The 20,185-nt window shown below is 36.7% G+C and overlaps 1 protein-coding gene across 3 annotated transcripts in view; it reads right to left on the reverse strand.

The window, feature by feature from the left end:
• The window catches only part of MACO1 (macoilin 1), a 55,934-nt gene that overhangs the window by 30,972 nt on the left and 4,777 nt on the right, over positions 1-20,185 (reverse strand). For 2 of the 3 annotated variants that reach the window (XM_004266672.4, XM_033422533.2), the window contains exons 2-6: positions 9,776-9,917; positions 8,107-8,233; positions 3,637-3,760; positions 1,919-2,097; positions 173-674 (exon numbers count right to left, since the gene is read on the reverse strand). The exons of the other annotated variant lie outside the window; for it this stretch is intronic. In XM_004266672.4, coding sequence (XP_004266720.1) covers positions 173-674; positions 1,919-2,097; positions 3,637-3,760; positions 8,107-8,233; positions 9,776-9,917 — 1,074 coding nt within the window. The remainder of the gene's footprint in view (positions 1-172; positions 675-1,918; positions 2,098-3,636; positions 3,761-8,106; positions 8,234-9,775; positions 9,918-20,185) is intronic. 3 annotated transcript variants of the gene reach the window in all.

Here is a 20,185-nt window from a genome sequence, read left to right on the forward strand (position 1 = left end):
CAGGTGACCAACAAACCCATGTGAAATAAACACTGAATGTCAAACACCACAAAGTTAGTTGTCACAGTATCTGATCACAAACAATTCCTACAGGCATACTTGGAAGTGTGTTTTTCAAGACCTAAGTCAAGTTTATGGAAAGCGTTGGTAAGGTCACAGCACACACACTTACCTTACCAGTGCATCTGGTTTGCTTAGCTGGTTATTAGGAATACAGTTTTCCATTAAGTCCTTGTGTGCACTCGGGCTCTTGCTAGGGCATTTCTGCTTCTTCTCGTTTTTACTAGATGAGGAAGGAATGCTCCCATTTGTGGCGCTGTGACTTCGAGGTGAGGAGTTCACAACTCCACTGGCATTTTTGTAGTTTTTTGAGGAAGCAGTGCATGAGTCCTCTTTCAAGAGATTTTCTGTACTTCCCACGAGATCATTATTTAATCTTTTACTATTGATATGGTTTTCCATATACTCAATTTCTTGTATTTTAGAGTCTACAGGTTGTAGAATATTGTTGTTATTTATTCCAAGGTTGTGTTTTTTGGCATCTTTGTCTTTTTCTTTCCCTTTTTCTCGGTATTCTATCTCTGGCAAAGTTGTGGAGAGTTTTTTATTGGCTGGGATACCTCCGTTGTGGTGTATGAGGATTGAGGAATCCATATCAGGTAATCCTTTGGCTGCTACAATACCAAAAACAAACCAACAAGCAAAAAAAACCCACACTGGAATATTTAGTTGTAAAAAAACACAATGGATTGATTCAATAAACTGCATCATCTACACTTAGAAACTCACTATATTCAGTTGCAAACTCATTCAGAAGCAATAACCACACCACATTATGCTAACTTCAAGAAGCAAATCCAAGTAAATTTGAGAAGCTGCACATTTAGAAAATCGCCATCACTTATGAACACCAAGCCATTAAAGTTTTGGCCTTGAAAATAATATGAGGATTTTACAATTAAGTCATACTTCACTTATCAGTCAAATCAAACTTGTCTATCACGGGGGTGATAGGGCACAGGCACATCATACTCTTAAAAGGTCACATTTTAAAAGATGCTTAGATTAAACAAACTTAATAATTTTACTGCAAAGAAAGAGATTAAATGAAACAAAAAGGTGTGATGTTAGGATACAGGGCATCTATCCTCTGTCTGGACTTTCTCATTAAAGTAATAAGAAGTCTATTATCACTTACTAGGCCACTTACAAAGAATTTTCTGTATCAGGTCTACATATTCCGACTTGTCGAAGTCTACTTGAAGAGATAATTTTGCACCACACCAGATAATAAGATTTTGTCATGTATCAACTAAAAACATGACCCTCTCAAACCAAAGAAAACTGGTATTGCTATCAATTCATCTGTTGAACTGGTTATATATTCATGAGAGAGGTTGTATTAGAAAAAGGTCAATCTGAGATCCATGTTGCATTATACAAACCATTTAAAGTGAGACCTAGCCATCTTTGCTCTATTCAGAAGAATTTTGACTTATAAAACAATTCTATATGTTTACATCTCTATCTTGCTTATACTTTGGTTCTTGGTTTGCTTCAATTACAAATGCACATAGTTATATACACTATTTTGTTACTGAGAATAAATATTTTAAAATATTTATAACAAATAAAATATTAAAATAGAAAATAAGCTATAAAAATGAAATATATAAAAATAATAAAATAAACGTATTTAAAAGCACATGGCCTTCAGACACTAGGTAGAAAACATCATGCACATTCTGTATCTCATGACCAAACAAAGCAACAGCCCTGAAGAGGCACACCAGAAGACAGGAAAAGCCTTGGTAATTTTCCAGAGCCCTAGCAACTTTTCTGGAAAAAAAAACAAAACTACTGACAGACAAAATAATGACTAAGCTATTGAGTCAATAGCTTTAGAGTAAAGACCTACCTTCCTCAGCCTCTTTTTCTTGCTTTTGTAGCATCTGTTGCTCTGCGGGGAGGGCTTGTTGAAGAAGCTGCATGTAAAATTCGTTCTCTTTTTGCACCTCCTTCTGCTTCCTCAACCGCATTTTGTAGCTTACATAACTTTTGAAGCCAAAGCCCAAAGTCACCACAGGGTACCCAATACTAGAAAGAAGACAATCCCGCCAGTAATTGTAAGTTAAAAACAAACAACATGTGCATCAAGTACATGAGGACACCTATGACTGAAATTAAGAAATTCTAGATGATGATGATAGTTGCGCATTCAGTAAACACACACGTAGTGTGTAATGCATGCTGTGGAAATCAGAGGCAGCTGGCACGTAGAACAAACCCCCAGGGAACAGCAGGACTGCTGGACCATAAAAGGCTGCCCATCAGACTTTGGCATTCTTCAAATGAACTCAAGGAGTTACCGTAGGGACTGTTGGATACAGTGGCTAATGTCTTTGATTAACATTGAACTGCCTTACGCATGATTAGAACTTAGGCATCTGTATGCTTTTAAGAACTAACAGGGTAGAGATTTTATGAGTGGTCATAAGTGAACATTACAAGTGTTAAAAAAATCAAAAGGACATCATTTGGTTTTTAATACTAGAAGGCAGGGTCAAATTCAGGTGACTAATCTGCTTGCTGCCTGAGGGGTACTGTCACCAGTTATTCCTGGAAAATTAGTTCATACATAAACACTCTATCAAACATAAATTCAAGAATCATTTAACTAAGTATCTGATGTTAACAGTGCCAACAATTGGTTTGCACCAACAAATTAAACCACCTGTACTTACAACTCTAATCTCTGGGATAAAAAGTTGAAATATTTTCATTCAACTCATCAGTCTGTCTAATATCATTTCAAAGTCTCTGAAAACACTGTTGAAACTCATATTAAGCTTCATTAACATGAAAACAACAATTATAATTAGTCTAAACGTGATCACACCACAAATTTAAAGTGACAAGTTTTACTGACCAGGTTTATTTAATTCACTTGCTTGTGAAAAGACTTTAAACATATTGGAAACTATTTTTTTGTTGTTGATTCCTATTTGTTTTGGTTTCTGCCATAAATATTAGCAAAAATTGGTGTATTTAAAAGAAATATACATTACATGGTTATTTCCACAATAGATATAAACAAGAATCAAGCTCATTTTAAAACATGTTTCATTGTTTAAGGTTAAAAATAATATTCCTTAAAAAATTATTAATAATATTCTCTTACTTTTGTAAATAGGCAAAGGAAATTGTAAGTTCATTTAAGCTCCATGAAATAGCCATATATTTCACTAAGACTTTTTGGAATCATTATCTGATTACAATAAAAATAGATAACATATATCAGACACCTATGTGCTTGGCATTAAGTTAAACACTTTACATATACCACCTTATTTCATCTTTCCCACGACACCCCATGAGACAGATTCCCAACATATAGGTAAGAGAACTCAGGCTTAGAGAGGGTGACGTGTCCGAGGCAACAAAGCTGTTAGGGGGCAGAGTTGGGATTCAAACACCCATCTGCCTGACTACAGGGCTCATGTTCTTTACCACACCATGTTATGTTATCTTCTGGATTCATGTAATACCTCTGAGAAAAAATTTATAATTGAAATTACCATTCTACATTGAAAACACTGAATTAGATTACAGATTAAGAATACACATAATACTCACCAGTGAGCAGCAAATGGACGACAAAGGTCTACATGAAAATTTTTGAGATCTTTAAATCTAATTGCTGCTTCAATATAAACAAAGAGTATCCAGAGGGATACTGTGGGCAAACACACTCCCCTTTCTGTGGGAAAGCAGCAGAGAGACAAGCATCAATGAAACATTAACTAATATAACAGATGGGTTGTTTGGGAGACTGGTTCAACTACAGTAACTTTAAGACTTTCAAACTCGCGACTTCCCTGGTGGCACAGTGATTAAGACTCCGCGCTCCCGATGCAGGGGGCCTGCGTTTGATCCCTGGTCAGGGAACTAGATCCCACATGCATGCCGCAACTAAGAGTTCGCATGCCACAACTAAGGAGCCCGTGAGCCACAACTAAAGAGCCCACCTGCTGCAACTAAGACCCAGCACAAGCAAATAAATAAATTTTAAAAAAAGACTTCCAAACTAATTAAAAAGCAATATGATCCAAACCGAAAGCTTTTATATGACAAAAGATGCCTGGAATCATAGACAAAAATAAAAACAAGCATTCTGGCAGAAAATATTTACAATATATGTAAAACAAAGAAGTCATAGCCCTAGCATACAAAGAGCTCCTACAAATCAATAGAAAGTCAACTGAAGAAAAAAATTTGAAAGTCATAAAAGAAAAAATATAGATGGCTAAAAAACATGTGAAAAGATGCCAACTTCATTACTGATTAGGGAGATAAAAATTTTTTAAATGAGATTCTATTATTTTAGCCTATCAGATAAAGCAAAAATGTTAAGGATGGGTAATAGTATAGGGAAGATACGTGAAACACTTCCTTCTCATACTCAGCAATAATATAAATTGGGGCAACTTTCTTAGAAGGCAATTTGGCAGTATAGTTAAAAATACTTATACCTTTGACCCAGAAATTCCAATTCCAGGAATTTACCCTACAGAAATACAAAAGAGCCCTGGGAAAAATGTATAAGAATATTCAATGTATTATTTGCAATAGCAAAAATTAGGACTTAGAATGAACTTAAATGCCCTTCAACAGGAAATGTTTAATTAAGATAAATCTATATAATGAAATATGATGCAGCTTTTCAAAAGGATGAAGATCTGTACTAGCACAAAATATGTTAAAAACACAAATTCTTAAGTAAGAATGAGTTACACAGCACTAAGAAATGTTTCTGACATTTAAGTATTACTCAAAAATTTTTTTTTCTTAACTACAAGCTCATATTCCTTTTGTAATTAAAAACAATTTTCAATGTAGGAAAAAGCAACTTGCAATAGAATAAATAAAACTCAAATAATGAGATAATTTTCACTGGGCTTTAGAATCAAAGTCTGTAGGCTATGTCCATCTATGTCAGGACATGACTAATAATGGGATATTTCATGAAAGACAGACCACAAAGGCATGAGATCCACTAACTCTGGAAAGATCTCCTTTGAGACCATATAAAGCTAGCAAGTTACAGAAGACAGAACTGGAGGGAAAACTCAGTGACCTGAAGAACTAAATTGCTTTTTTCTAAGACTCTTTAGGATGAAACACAAGAAAAATTATAGCATCTTGGTACTAGAAAGATGATCACTTAGTCCAACTTTCATTTTATGGAAGAGTAAAGTGAGGCCCAGAGTTTATACAAATTGGGTCCAAATCACAGAGGTAACAATGAATCTGCTTCTAAGGAGAACCTAAATCCCCATAGACCTAGTCCATAAGGTAAGAAGACACTCGAAGCTCCGTGAAGACAGCTAATGGTCTCAACCATTCTTACAGATTTAATGTACTGGAAAAAGGGTATTTTCACAATGCAGGAAGACAAACAGCAACCCTTAGGATAATGCATTTTCAATTTCATTTCAAAATGCATTTTAAAAAATTTATATTCTGCACTCCCTATATTAATTTCTAAAGTTATCATAAACAAAATAAGCACATTACAGAAAAAATAGAAAAATTTGGATAAACTACCCATATTTCTACACCTATAAAATAAATAAAATCAAACCACGTTGAAAATATTTTTGAACTAGTATAATAGTCATGTTGTATATACAGGTGGTTTTTAGGTATTCTTTTGGCTTCTGTTATGTATGTATGTATGTATTTAGGCCATGCTGTGCAGCATGTGGGCTCTTAGTTCCCCAACCAGGGATCGAACCCGTGTCCTCTGCAGTGGAAGCGTGGAGTCTTAACCACTGGACCTCCAGGGTAGTCCCGTACATACAGTTTTATATCCTGTTTTCTCCCTCTTAATAGCAAGGAGAAAAATTAATGATATAATATTTTCATTCTTTTGTGGCAATATATAATTTCATCAACCATTCGTAACATTCTTAAGAAAAATTTAAAATTTTAACAACTGAAAGAGAAATTAATCCCAAGCTATAAAAATTGCACTCATTTATTGGGCCTAATAAGAACACAAAGTTAGTTTTGTTTGTTCACTAATCATTCCAAATTAAAACATACTTCATAACGTAGGTATTCCAACATGCATTTCTGAGCCTAGAGCTAAAGAGAGGCCAATAACATTTATAACATTAGCTTCATTGCTGCCCTGTGGGTCACCCACTGAACTCCAATAGGTTCTATTAACAGTTATATGAGTAGTTTTTTCTCATCTATTAAGACATTATTAAAGTAATTTAGGGAATCATTATAGTTCATCAGAGTCAGAGATTATCTGAGCTCGAAGGCTCCCTTAAACACTGTCTAGATTACTCTACCCTCACATGACAGAGAAGAAGCTGAGACCTAGAGAGAATGACAAGTATAAATGGCACCTCACTCGAAACTGAGGGCTAGGACAAGGAAATAGAAGTAAAAACTGGTATATAGGAAAATCACTTTAACTAGAGGAAAGCAGACTAAGGAACCAGCATGCTAGCTTATAAATTCAGTCAGATATGAGAGAGCGCTAAAGATGGAGAAAACAATGCTCAAAGTGGATACTTTAAATAAGAGCTGAACTGTGTCTTCTACCATGGGACAACATCATCCTTATAGCATTTAGAGAAGAGAATGACTGTTGCTCCAGACAGCTTTTATTAGTTGGTGTTCCAACAGCAGTCAAAATTCTACAGGTTGCAGCTGGGCCTAGGAATCAAGTTTCATGCAGCTTTGCAGAGAAATGTGATGATCTGAGAGCCAATCATCATATCCCCATGCGTCCCTTGTGCAGGCTTCATAGTGGACTGGAGCTATCAAAACATCTCAGGTCATCTTAGTTTGTAATAGCAAAAGAATAGCTCTAAGAAGAAGGGAGGTGGCTACGTAGCTCCACTCAAGTCAGAACATACCTGAAATAGTACATTTTGGTTTAGAGAGCCACTAAGAACTAGGGAGATCAGAATGGTGCAAGTGCTTAAAATAACATACAAGGAAAAGCTGATGAAATCGGAAATGCTTTGGTCTACAGAAAAGAAGATGAGAGGATATGACAGTGTCTTTAAGGCTCTAAAGAAATGTTAACATGGATGGAAGATTACGCTCATTCAGTGTGGCTCTAATGCAGGGGTCCCATGTTTGGACTAGAGGGGTGGTCTGTAAGCCCTTTAAAATTAAAAAAAAAAAAAATTTTCTGTATATTCCCATGTGTTTTTCTGGGGAAAGCCCTTTATATCCCCTAAGTGATCAGTGAGTCCCAAGACAGTCAAGACATGCTGGGTCAAAAGTGTAAGGAGGAAAATTCTGGCTCAGTAGGAGGAAGAATTTTCTATTCCAGTTGCCCCAAAACAACAGTAGTAAGTTCCTTGTCACTAGATTTTCAATCAGACATTAAACCACCATGTGCCAGGGATGCTGTGGGGACTCTTATGCCAAATAAGGGTTCAACTAAATGACTTCTGACATTCCTTTCAATACTGAAGCTGAAGGAACATCTTTCCTATTTGGCACATGGCTGTCTTCAAGTCCACCTAAATAAAACCTGCTTCAACTTTTTTTTAAAAAATGGATATCGGATATCTTCATAATGAGAGTTGGTAACTGAAATGTCTACAATCAAAATATCAAATCATAAAGGCTTAAAGTTTTGATTCAATAATAAAAAAATAAACTTTAAAGGTATATTATAATCTATTATGAAAAGGGATCTTTAAAATGTCCACATTTATACACTACCAAATGTAAAACAGATAGCAAGTGGGAAGCAGCGGCACAGCACAGGGAGATCAGCTTGGTGCTTTGTGACCACCTAGAGGGGCGGGATAGGGAGGGTGGGAGGGAGATGCAAGAGGGAGGGGATATGGGGATATACGTATACATATAGCTGATTCACTTTGTTATACAGCAGAAACTAACACAACACTGTAAAGCAATTATATTCCAATAAAGATGTTAAAAAAAATTGAAGGATTAAAAAAATGTTCACATTAAACTCAACTCTAAATAATTTATTCAAGGAAATCACATTTAAAAAGTTTGAATCTAAGATTTCTATCTATCTAAGAAACCATTAAAACTTACCTGTGTGCCATACGTACTGAACCCACACATATGTACTAGCAGCAAAAAAAAGCCATTGTATGGGGATGAACAGCAGACATATTATATTTGACGTGAATGCTACACAAACAAAAAATACTGAGAAGGCCTAAAGGGAAAAACAAAATAAAAAACATATCTTAGAACATGTTAATTTCAAACAGAGATTATTAAAAGCACGTTGGACAAAATCTCTGAAACTGCTATGCAATAACTACAGAACAAGTTACAACAGGAAATTTTAAATAGTTAAAATCACCCATATAAAAAGTAGTCGTTAATTTAGCATTAAAGAGTAATCCTATTTATGGCCTCAAATCATGAAGAACTGGACCAGAACAAACAGGTTGATTCACAGTGAGTTTACTTGGACTCCACAGGTGGGTTACCTAAAAGAAACAGAATTTTAACACAGAAAAGCCTCCTCTCTCCTCACAAAATATTACTAAAGAGACTCATTCTTAAAGGATAGGCTGTTGGAGGCTGTTGTGGCAAGAATTACACTGATGTTCATAATTTTAACAATGCAGCTTCCTCTGGACACATCATTATCTATTACTAACAGGACATGAGCTCAAAACCATCTTTTCAAGGCATGGATTTGCTCTGACCAAAGCACCAGGCCTGGGTAGAAGAGGTACAGGTTTAAGATGTGGCTCTGGAACACAACAGAACTACAGGTCAACCAAGGGAGCAAGCCCAGGCCTATGCCCTTGCTCTAATCCAGTAGTTCTCAAAACATGATCTGGGGATCCCTGGGGATCTCTGAGATCCTTCCAGGGAGTCTCCCAGGTAAAATAATTTCATAATAATACTAAGGCGTTATCTGCCTCTTTCATGCTCATTTACTCAGGAGTATGGTGGTGTCTTCTAGAAGTTACACGGTAAGTGATATTGTAATCACCTGAGTTCACAAGCAGATATGGAAATCCAGCTGTCTTCTATTAAGCCAGACATTAGAGAGATTTTCAAAAATGTAGTCAATCTTCTAATTATTTTGTTTTGGAAAATACAGTTATTTTTCATTTTAAAATGTAATGTGTATTAACATGTAATGGGTTTATTATTGCTTTTTTTAAGTGAATTAAGTATTCAATTTTTATTTTAAATTTTATTTTATTTTAAATAAAAATTTAATTTTTTATTTTTATTAAAAAGTATTAAAATTTTTTCCAGTTTTAATTTCTAATATAGTAAAAATAGATAGATGTAACCTACATAAATAAAAGCTTTTTGGAGTCCTCAATAGTTGTTAAGAGTGTAAAGGATCTGGAGACCAAAAAGTCTGAGAACCACTGCTCTAACTCGAACCCAGTCACAAAGCCAGTGATAGGGGCTCCAGAGGTACTTCAGAGTAGAACTGGGCAATTACTGCTTTATCCACTACTCTGTCTTCCTCCTGAAATCCTCCCTCCCTCCCCTTCTTTTCACTGGAATGGTAGAGGAGGGAGTAAAATGATTTGATCAGTGGGTTTGGACAAAATAGCCTCAAAGGCTAGTTTCAGTCCATAGACCCTGTTACTCAGTACAGTCACCTAAGTATTGCTAATAAAATCTACTTTAAACAGTTTCACTATCAGTTATTGAAGACTTTCTTAGAAGGGTAAATAAATCTTTTACACTTGAAAAATATATATATTAATAAACTTACCAGTCCCTGGTATCTGAAGGAATCATAGACGCTTCTGATGAAAAGCCAAAATGGCCACAGGTATTCAAATCTGAACTCCAGGACAAAATCTGCCAGGAGGACAAGTGCCCACACTACCAGGAATTTCAGGTATAAAAACGTACTGCAAAATATAAAAGAATTCAAGGTCATTTGTGAAGAGCTAGAAAAAGAAAATTCACTGCTTTATTTAAAGAGACAAAAAATATCTTCCTATACTATGAAAATAGTGGAGATAAAGGACAAAAAGAGATGCTGCCATGGCCCACCTAAATTTTAAAAGCTCTGGTGTTCATTCTGAGACCCACAACTACCAAAATAAGATGATGACCCAAAATACTTAATTCCATTTAAGATGGAAAAGGCCCACTTAAATCTCACCACTATTTTAAAATGTGCTAAGTATATGACTTCACAATACTGCAACACTCTCAAAATTACAGCTTTCAAGCTGTTCTTCATTAGAAGAAATGTCATGGTTGAGTGGCTTGAAATTTGCTGTTTCCCCACCCCTCAACATCTGTTTGAAGAGTCTTTGAAATTCTTGATGCACATCCCTAAACGCTTGAAGAATTCTGTCTTTTTCCCCCCGTTTCTCCTCTTGCCTCTCTCTATAGTATTCATGTGAATTAACCGAACAACAACCAAATGACTTCCCAAAACAGACAGAAATTAACTTAGGGAGCAGATGCCAATCACTTCCAAGGGCTGTGAGGGTACCAAAATGTACATTAAAGAAAAAAACCCTGAAAGATCCCAGCCTTGCTCTAGCTGAGATGTTAATGTGTGCTCCCACTTCCCTCTGGACTTACGTTAAATAGAAACACACCTTGATAAGCCAGTCAGAACACATATCTAACCACTGTGATATCTGAAAGCAAGGTAAGGACCTGGATTAAAAAATATATTTTTCATATAATCTAAAAGCCCATTCTTCCAATTCATTAGTTGTATCATAGATAACAGAAGCTTTCAGACTCTACCTATTAATAAGCCCCTAATTCTAGGTCTTTAATCTGGTCATTTCTGGAGCAGGTTCAATTTAGGTATTTTTTTTTAAAGGTTTTCTAAGATATACAGATGGGAAGTACCTAAAATTCACTTTGACTCGGGCAACAGCCTTGCATGGTGTTTTGCAATACAAACATTCCAATATTGCTGATTAAATTAGCTGTCTGAATATACAACATGAACAATAAAATCAAAACTTTTAATAAATAATTTTGAAATATGTTAAAATAAGGTACGAAAAGACTTATATTCTTGGGGTAAAATTAACAAAAGCAGGATCCAGCACTGAGGCCTCTTTCTATGCCCTATAAAGCCACACAGGTAAAAGATGTCAAGAACAGACACATATGACCCTTAATGTTACAGTATCATAATGATACATAATTTGCAACTAGGGTCAATTTCTAATACTAATTCTTGGTAGAACTTCTTTGGGCACAACAGTAAGTTTTGATTAAGAGGTTTGCTGTAGAATCAAGGAACCCAAGGCAAACCACAACACAAGCTTGAATCTTTTTTTTCCCCCATATATTTATTTATTTATTTAGAGGCTGCATTTGATCTTCATTGATGCGCGCAGGCTTTCGCTAGCTGCAGCGAGAGGGGGCTACTCTTTGTTGCAGTGCACGGGCTTCTCACTGCAGTGGCTTCTCTTGTTGCGAAGCACGGATTCTAGGCGCGTGGGCTTCAGTAGTTGTGGCACGTGGGCTCAGTAATTGTGGCTCGCAGGCTCTAGAGCGCAGGCTCAGTAGTTGTGGCGCACAGGCTTAGTTGCTCTGTGGCCATGTGGGATCTTCCCGGACCAGGGCTTGAACCCATGTCCCCTGCATTGGCAGGCGGATTCTTAACCACTGAGCCACCAGGGAAGTCCACAAGCTTGAATCTTAAGTCCCACCTTTTAGTTTCATTAGAGTCATGTTAGCCAGATGAGGACAGAGCTCTCATCCTCATTCATTAAATCCATCACTGATCCAGTGGAGAGTAAGGCATAGTTTGTTAGAAAGAACAACTGAGACACGCAGGCATTCAGGAGCACAAATCTAGTTTGAAACTAGATTTCCAAGCTTGGCTTTAAAAGTAAAAGGTTTTGGGGCTTCCCTGGTGGCGCAGTGGTTGAGAGTCCGCCTGCCGATGCAGGGGACATGGGTTCGTGCCCCGGTCTGGGAGGATCCCACATGCCGTGGAGCGGCTGGGCCCGTGAGCCATGGCCGCTGAGCCTGTGTACCCGGAGCCTGTGCTCCGCAACGGGAGAGGCCACAACAGTAAGAGGCCCGCGTACAGCAATAAATAAATAAATAAAAGTAAAAGGTTTTTTCCTTGTTTCTAGAATTGCTTCTAGGTTTTAAAGAAGAAATAATAGCCTTTCATCCATATTCCTAAGGCATTTAAGAAATGTCATGGAAATGTATTTACTTCTCTGATGAATCCTTTTCCCATGGGGCTGTGTGTGGAATGTAGCCGAATAAGACATGGTGGGTGCCTCATCATGTCTAGTTGTCACTATTCCCCAAGTGGAGAAGACAGAGTTCTACCGACTGCTCTCTGCCCCAAGTGCTCCGAGGCATGGCAGGATCCTAGTCTAGCTGGCAACAAACCATTTCACTGTATAGAAAGCATTATCCTAAGAATGGCAGCCTGTTGAATACTTTTTAATAACTCAATCATTTAAACCTAAGGTATTACAAAAACGATCATCTTTGTTACAGTGACTACTCATTTTCAATTCTGTAACTTCAAGGGGGTTCCTTTTTATATATTTAATTTCTTTTCAAACAGCTGCTTTCATACCTCTGATGTTCCTGGACACCCAGTTCTTATGGAGTCACAGTTTGGAAGTACAGATATCTAAGGAAACTTGATCTTTCACAAACATGTGCTATACCCTCAGCTTTCCTCAGGCTCCCCTTCTAGGTGGGCCTGCCTCTAAAATCAAGAGGCAATCTTAATTAACAGTTGATTCTACTCTAGGACTAGTTTTAAACTTTATAGATTCATTTCAATCTAATAAGAGTTTTAGAAAGTTTAAGACAGTTGCCTGATTCACTGAGCCTTCTATATCAGTAAATTATGCCTATCATCCTTCTATAGGTACATGTACAAAATTTAAAAGACAAGTAAACTAAAATGACTGCTCATCAGTGTAGAAAACCTGACTAATTCCTTTCCTTCCATATTCTGAAGGTCATACGATTTTGCCAAATCCAAAGAGATGACATTCTAAAGGGGGAGAAAATTTTAGACAGGTTTTTTTTTAATATAAATTTATTTATTTTATTTTTGGCTGCACTGGGTCTTCGTTGCTGCACGTGGGCTTTCTCTACTTGCGGCGAGCGGGGGCTACTCTTCATTGCAGTGCGCGGGCTTATCATCGTGGTGGATTCTCTTGTTGTGGAGCATGGGCTCTAGACACACAGGCTTCAGTAGTTGTGGCATGCGGGCTTCAGTAGTTGTGGCTCGCGGGCTCTAGAGCGCAGGCTCAGTAGTTGTGGCGCATGGGCTTAGTTGCTCCACAGCATGTGGGATCTTCCCAGACCAGGGCTTGAACCCATGTCTCCTGCGTTGGCAGGTGGATTCTTAACCACTGTGCCACCAGTGAAGCCCCTAGACAGGGTTTTAAACCCTTAACATTCCAAAATATTTCTTTTAAACCATGAAAAAAATATGATTAAATATAAAATATTTTTATATATACAGTTCATAATATGACTTATGGCTAACTTGCTGTTACTTTAATTCTCTGATCCAAATAAGTTTACTAATTACTATAAAATATCTTGAACAAAAATTTAAAGCAGAATTGCAACAAAAAGATACTTTCCATAATAATATATTGAAACAAGGGCAGACCAATAATGTCTTCTGATGGTCTGATTAGCTTCTACTCTGGGTGCCAGTGAAATACAGAAGAGATATGCAAACATTAGGCTTAATGGTGGTGACTCTTTCACAGTGAATATTAACTATAAGATTCTTTTTTCCCATTCCATTCCCAATAGAATTCCCCATTCTACTCCTACCCTTGCCATTTTTTTTAAATTGAATCTATTTAGCAATACCCTCCATCTATGGATTAATCACCTATGATTAATGAGAAGTAGTATTGAACATTCTTCTTTTTCCATGTAAAGTGCACCTTCTCTCTAGTATCTCTAGCTGCTTGTCACTTAGATCATTTTCTGGAGCTCATATAATTACCACAGGGTGGCTATCAATCCTCAGTACCTGACCTTTTCCCTAGGCAGACTAATGGTCATTTAGTTCACTTGGGCCTCACCACAGAAATGAGTCTGTGGAATATTTCACTGGCTGTGCTAGTAGTCATCTATCACAATCCCAAGCTTTCCTGTTCTCTCCGTAACAGCAACTGTGAATCCCTTTTACTTTTCAGTATGTAGCATGATACCTCTTGAAACAAACTGCTTTGTCTCTACTGTTATTGAATACTTCTCCCTATTGGACATCACTTCCAGAATGTTTGCCCAGCCTCTTGTCCAGCTGGTATCCTGCTAAAGTCTTATTATATGTAATTACAGTTTTGCTACTCAAAGTGTGGTCCACAGACCAGCAGAATCAGCATCATGTATGAGCTTTTTAGGAAAGCAGTATTTCAGGGACCACCCCAGGCCTATTTAATCCAAGGCTGTGTATTAACCAGATCCCTAGACCCTTTGTGCATACATTAAAATTTGAGAAGTATTGGTTTATTATATAAACTTCTCATACTCATAGAACTTCCACTGAATTCCACAATTTCTCAAAAAGAAGACAACGATCTACTCAGATCATCAGTACTTATCTCCAAACTGTTAGCTATCCATCCCTCAACTGGGAACATTCAAACTGTCCAGGGTTAATTCTTCCATTTTTCTACATTTCTTTCTGAGTCACAGACAAGATCCTTACCTAAATACAACTTTAACTAAATGAATCACTTCCATTACTACTTATCCTTCAGCACGCAGCATGAACATCATTTCTTCAAAAAAGGCCTCCCTGACCCCACAGTAAAGACTGTTACCCCATTATATGTTCATATAGCATCCTGTACCACAAGAATCATGTTATAATTAAATAACATTTTGTATAACTAATTGTTTAAATGTAAAGTCCACAAGAAGAACAAAGGAGCTGCCCATTTTGTTCCCTGCTTTATTCTCGATGCCCAGCACAGAACCTTGCACACCAGAGAAACTTAACAAATAGTTGTTGAATGAATGACCTGCTATGCATAAGAATGTTTAGGACCAACAGTAGGGCTTTTATCAAAGCACACACTTACAAAGTGAAGGTAGAGGGAAAGATAATGCACAGGTGACTAAGAAGGGTGTCTGAACAAAGCAACACCAACGAAGATAACAAATACAGTTGCTGCCTGAAGGATTACCACGCACCTGCTCCCAATCTGTTCTCACTATTTTTCCACTAGGAAGAAAGAAATCTTATCAGCCTTGCTCTGGATGCCAGACTATCACTATTAAGCCTAACATTAAAGAAATCTGCAAAAATGTAAAACCACACCACTCTTCTCATGCATTTATTATTGTTATTTTTATATGAACTAGTAATTATTTAAAATTTTTGTCTTAATTTCTAATCCAGTAAAATTTTTAGATATAATCCATACAAACCAAAGCTCTTTGGGATTCTCAATCACTTTTAAGAGTATAAAGAGGTTCCAAGACAAAAAATCTGAGGCATGGTGGTCTACAGAAAGTAGTGCATGAGCCTCAAGACTAGAACCACTGTTACGTTCTGCAACTACATCCTTGTGTAAAATCCAGAAAAGGGGAGCAGGCTGAGAAGACCTAAGCTGTTCTGTATTTTTCTTTTCTATTCTGGGCCTCCTGCAGACTGCAAAGAAAACCATTCTAGAGTCAATCACTCACACACACACACACACACACACACACACACACACACACACACTCATGCTTATACACATACACAGCCACTGGAATGACAAATCTAACAGTGTGAAATATGTCCAATTTAAAAAGAAAAAAACCCTAGAATGGAAATCACTAAAAAAGCTTTTAAGAATTGTGTTGTATAGTATTTTTCTAAAGTACTATATGACTATTAAGATATCAGGAACAAGTACTGTAACCTAATGTAACTGGAAAGTTTAGAGTTTTAGAATTTCTGCTTCAAAAACACTTTTAATAGTGTGGACTCTATGGCGTTTGGGATTAAAAGAGGTAAAGAAGACAACAGGAGAAAGAAGACAACCCACAGGCCCTAAAAAATTGGGTTAACATTGTACAAACATTAGAAATTCATTTTATAAATGAATCAAGTATTATGCTTCATATCTTTAATAGTAATAATCATCTACCTAATCATACCTTATGTTTATATCGCACTTGTGTAACTCTTCCAAAAGCTTTCATATTATCTCATTTTATCCTTACAACTATGACATAAGCAAGGCAGTTATTATCATTTTATAGGAAAGAAAACTGAGGAACAGGGAACTAATAAGCTGCAGGACACTGCTGAAAGAGCACAGGAATGGGAGTCAGGAGACCGCAGAGATCAGAGTGAATTCTACATGCACTGCTGTGTTGCTGCTAAAAAATTATAAATAAATTTCTATGTAAAGAAATGGACATGATTAAATAAGGAGAAAAACCAAGAAACTTTTGTGTAAAACAGAATTCTATTTTTGTTAAGAAAGAACTATATATGTTTGTTTATATGGATCAAGGAAGAAACCATACTTATGGATTATATAACAGTGCTCATTCCAGGGCAAGAGGACTAAGCTCTTTTCTGTTATGCTTACACATTGTCATACTGCTTTAATTTTTTATAACAAGCATGTATTGCTTTTATTTTCTTAACTCTTCATTTTGAAATAGTTTTAGACTTACAGAAAAGCTGCCAAAATAATACAAAGAACTCCCTTATATCTTTCCACCCAGATTTCACCAAAGGTAAAACATTTTATCAAGTTTCTATCATTCTCCCCCTATATATGTATACGTAGTTTTTTCCTGAACTATTTGAAAATAATTTGCAGACATAATGTTCCCTTACTCCTGAAATTCTTGAAAACAAGAAAATTTTCTTATATAACCACAACACAATTATCAAAATCAGGAAATTAACACTGATACAGTACTATTATCTGATCTACAGAAGTTATTCAAATTTCAGTAATGAACTCACTAATGTCCTTTATAGCAACAGATAGATAGATAGACCCATTGATCAATCAATCCCAGTCCAGGATCACATTTTGCATTGTTGTCACATCTATACTGGATTATTTAATGGAAAAGAGATTCTCATTTTGAGAAGGAAAAAAGATTAATGGCCTTGCACAAGACACTCCTGGTACCTGTTGCTTCACCTGAAAAATGAAGATAATGACACCTGTCCTTCATGTAGTAGAGAGTTTGAGAGCACCATAAGAGTCATTACACATAAACACCATTCAGAAAGGGTGAAGTAGCACAAAAAGTAAAACAAAAAGAGCACAGACTTTGGGGTAAGGCAGATAGAGGTCTCTATCAAGTGGTGAAACCTCCTGTAATCTGTTTCCTCACCTGTGAAACTGAAGCTAATATCCTTACTGGAACTAAATAACAGAATGAAGATAAAATTATAGTAGTAACAGCAAACAACTTTTTGAGCAGCCCTGTCTGTGTCAGGCACTATGTTAAGTATTTTACGTGACTTATCTCAATTATCCTTATAACAATCCTATAAAGTAGGTAATATTATTTACTATCTTCATTTTACAGATGAGAAAACTGAGGGTTAAAGCAGGTAGATGACTTGTTCAAGATCAAATAACTAGTGTCGGGGACATTAATCGAACACAAGTTCATATGATGTTAAAGCCCATATGCTTATCCATCACATTGGACTTTCTCATCTCTTACTAAATGTTTGATAAATATTATTTCCCTTCTTTATATCCCTTTGTGTATACATATTCAAGTTACATAATTCTTTTTTTTAACTAAATTTATTTATTTATTTATTTTTGGCTGCGTTGGGTCCTTGTTGCTGTGCGCGGGCTTTCTCTAGTTGCAGCGAGCGGGGGCTACTCTTCATTGCGGTGCGTGTGCTTCTCACTGCAGTGGCTTCTCTTGCTGTGGAGCACGTGCTCTAGGCGTGTGGGCTTCAGTAGTTGGGGCACGCGGGCTCTAGAGCACAGGCTCAGTAGTTGTGGTGCTCGGGCTTAGTTGCTCCGCGGGATGTGGGATCTTCCCGGACCAGGGATCGAACCCGTGTCCCCTGCATTGGCAAACGGATTCTTAACCACTGCGCCACCAGGGAAGCCCCCAAGTTACATAATTCTTTAATTCTCCAAGAGAACCAAGTTTTAAAAAAATGAGCAGATGTGCTTTATGAAAGAATAAACACTCAGTACCTTAATTCATAAACTATGAATTTGTAAACACACTATGAAGCTCTGCAGAAAAAGATGTTAAAGTCAAATGCTCTTTACAGAAATAGCTATGGCACAAAAGATGGGACAATTCAAGACTGCTTTCCAACAATATTCACACTCATAGAATGGTCATTGTAAAAGAGAAACATGTAATTTAAAAATAAAAAGACAACTCATTTTTTAAAAAGCCAGAAACACAATGAACCATGAGGTATAGTTTGTCAAGTCTAGAAAAAGACAAGAAAATAATACTTATTACATCTGAGACAGAAGACTCCAGCCTTAGTATCTCTCTCATCTGAGACAGGAGTTTTTGTTTGACCATGAACATGGCCCCCATTTTCTCCAGAGCTCCTGACCTCACTACAAGATGGCAAAGTACTGACTTTAGTACTGAGCAGCTTATTTGGTTTTTAAAAGTGTTTTGAAGATGAGCAAAGTAATAATATAATTTAAAAACAGAACGAGATTATTTGTAGTCACCTCCCCTGTGCTGGGTAGGAAACAGATCCCAAACAGCCTTAATAAGTCAGTGATCTCTATGGATACACCTGAAGTGGACTAGATACACCATTTTAATCCACTAAATGCAAAACCTCTAAAACAGAAATGGCAACAGAGGAGATGGGGTGAGGGATAAATTACTTCTGATGTTATAACCCCATGAGTCAATGTGAGCATATCATCCTTAAGGGCAGCAGAGGGAAAAATACAAAGGAATGAAAGCCAGTGCTATGAAGGGGCTTCAAAGTCTGGGGGTGACAGGCATCTTAGAAGGTTGATGAGCTGAGGCCAATTTGATGTCAGTTAAATTAAATGCCAAAATAAAGATAAAAAGCCTCAAAGAATATACTTTAACAGCTGATTACATTTTTTAAAGTTTCCATTACCAGAGTGCATTTGCCTGAAGGTGAGAGATCTTGAGGAAGTAGTCACTCCTCAGGTATTTGAAGAAATCCACGATGGGGAAAAAAAAAGTCCCGCAGAGGCTATGTGTTTCTACCGTTGGTAAGCACCGTTCTACTCATGCAGCTTGCTGAGCAGAGAACTTGTTTTTCTTCTGGACCTATTTCTTGAAAACTATCCAAGTAAAATAATTACACCCAAATCTGGGAAGCCTAGAGAATAAAGTAAAAACTATATTTGAAGAGCACACTAAATTTAATGAAGAAAAGTAATCCAATTATAGTATTTCACTTTGATCTCAACTAAGTTTATAAAATTTCTATCTGACCCTCCAGACTCCACAAGATACATGTTATATCTCGTTATAGCCCCCTAAGTATATCACCTAGATGGTAGCCTAGAAAATGACAAAACAAAACACACATACATACACATAAAACCCCAAAGGGTTAATATGAAGGAAATCTGGGAGAAATGGCCAAAGAAAAAGACTCTGGAAATAAAAGTGCTTATAGAACATGGATTGGGTCCACAATATATAGGTATATAACAAGAAAGTGAAAATAATAAGCTATTAAGTCTACCATTAAAATCAGCCTCCAAATCTAGTGAGGTTCAAGAAAAGCCACGAGGTATCAACGTGAAGAAAAAGGAAGAGTATCATTCACAAAACAGGAAGCTTTTAAGCCAATAATCTGGAATAGATCACATTCCCTCCTTTCCCTGCCTCAATACATAGCAGCAACTTAAAGGGATTTTCAAAACGTCTAATGAAATGAAACTGCCAAGAATGCTCAGACGAGAAGAATCATAAATGAAAACTGGAGGAAAGTACTTTTTTTTTAAGGTAGTATACTACTAGCAAAAATTAAGTACAAAATTCAGTGTGGCAGATTTGTTTCAATGTATTTCACAGAAACTGCAAATACAAGGGTTTAGCTCAACACCTCACTAGAGGTGGGTGAAAACATTTCAATTTCTCTATTGTACTTACACCCCTACCCAATACCCCTCTAAAACAATACCGCATTTATCACTTTTATGTCAAGTCCAGCATAGTTGAAGTTAAG

This window comes from Orcinus orca, chromosome 1 (assembly GCF_937001465.1).
Source record: "Orcinus orca chromosome 1, mOrcOrc1.1, whole genome shotgun sequence".
NCBI lineage: Eukaryota > Metazoa > Chordata > Mammalia > Artiodactyla > Delphinidae > Orcinus > Orcinus orca.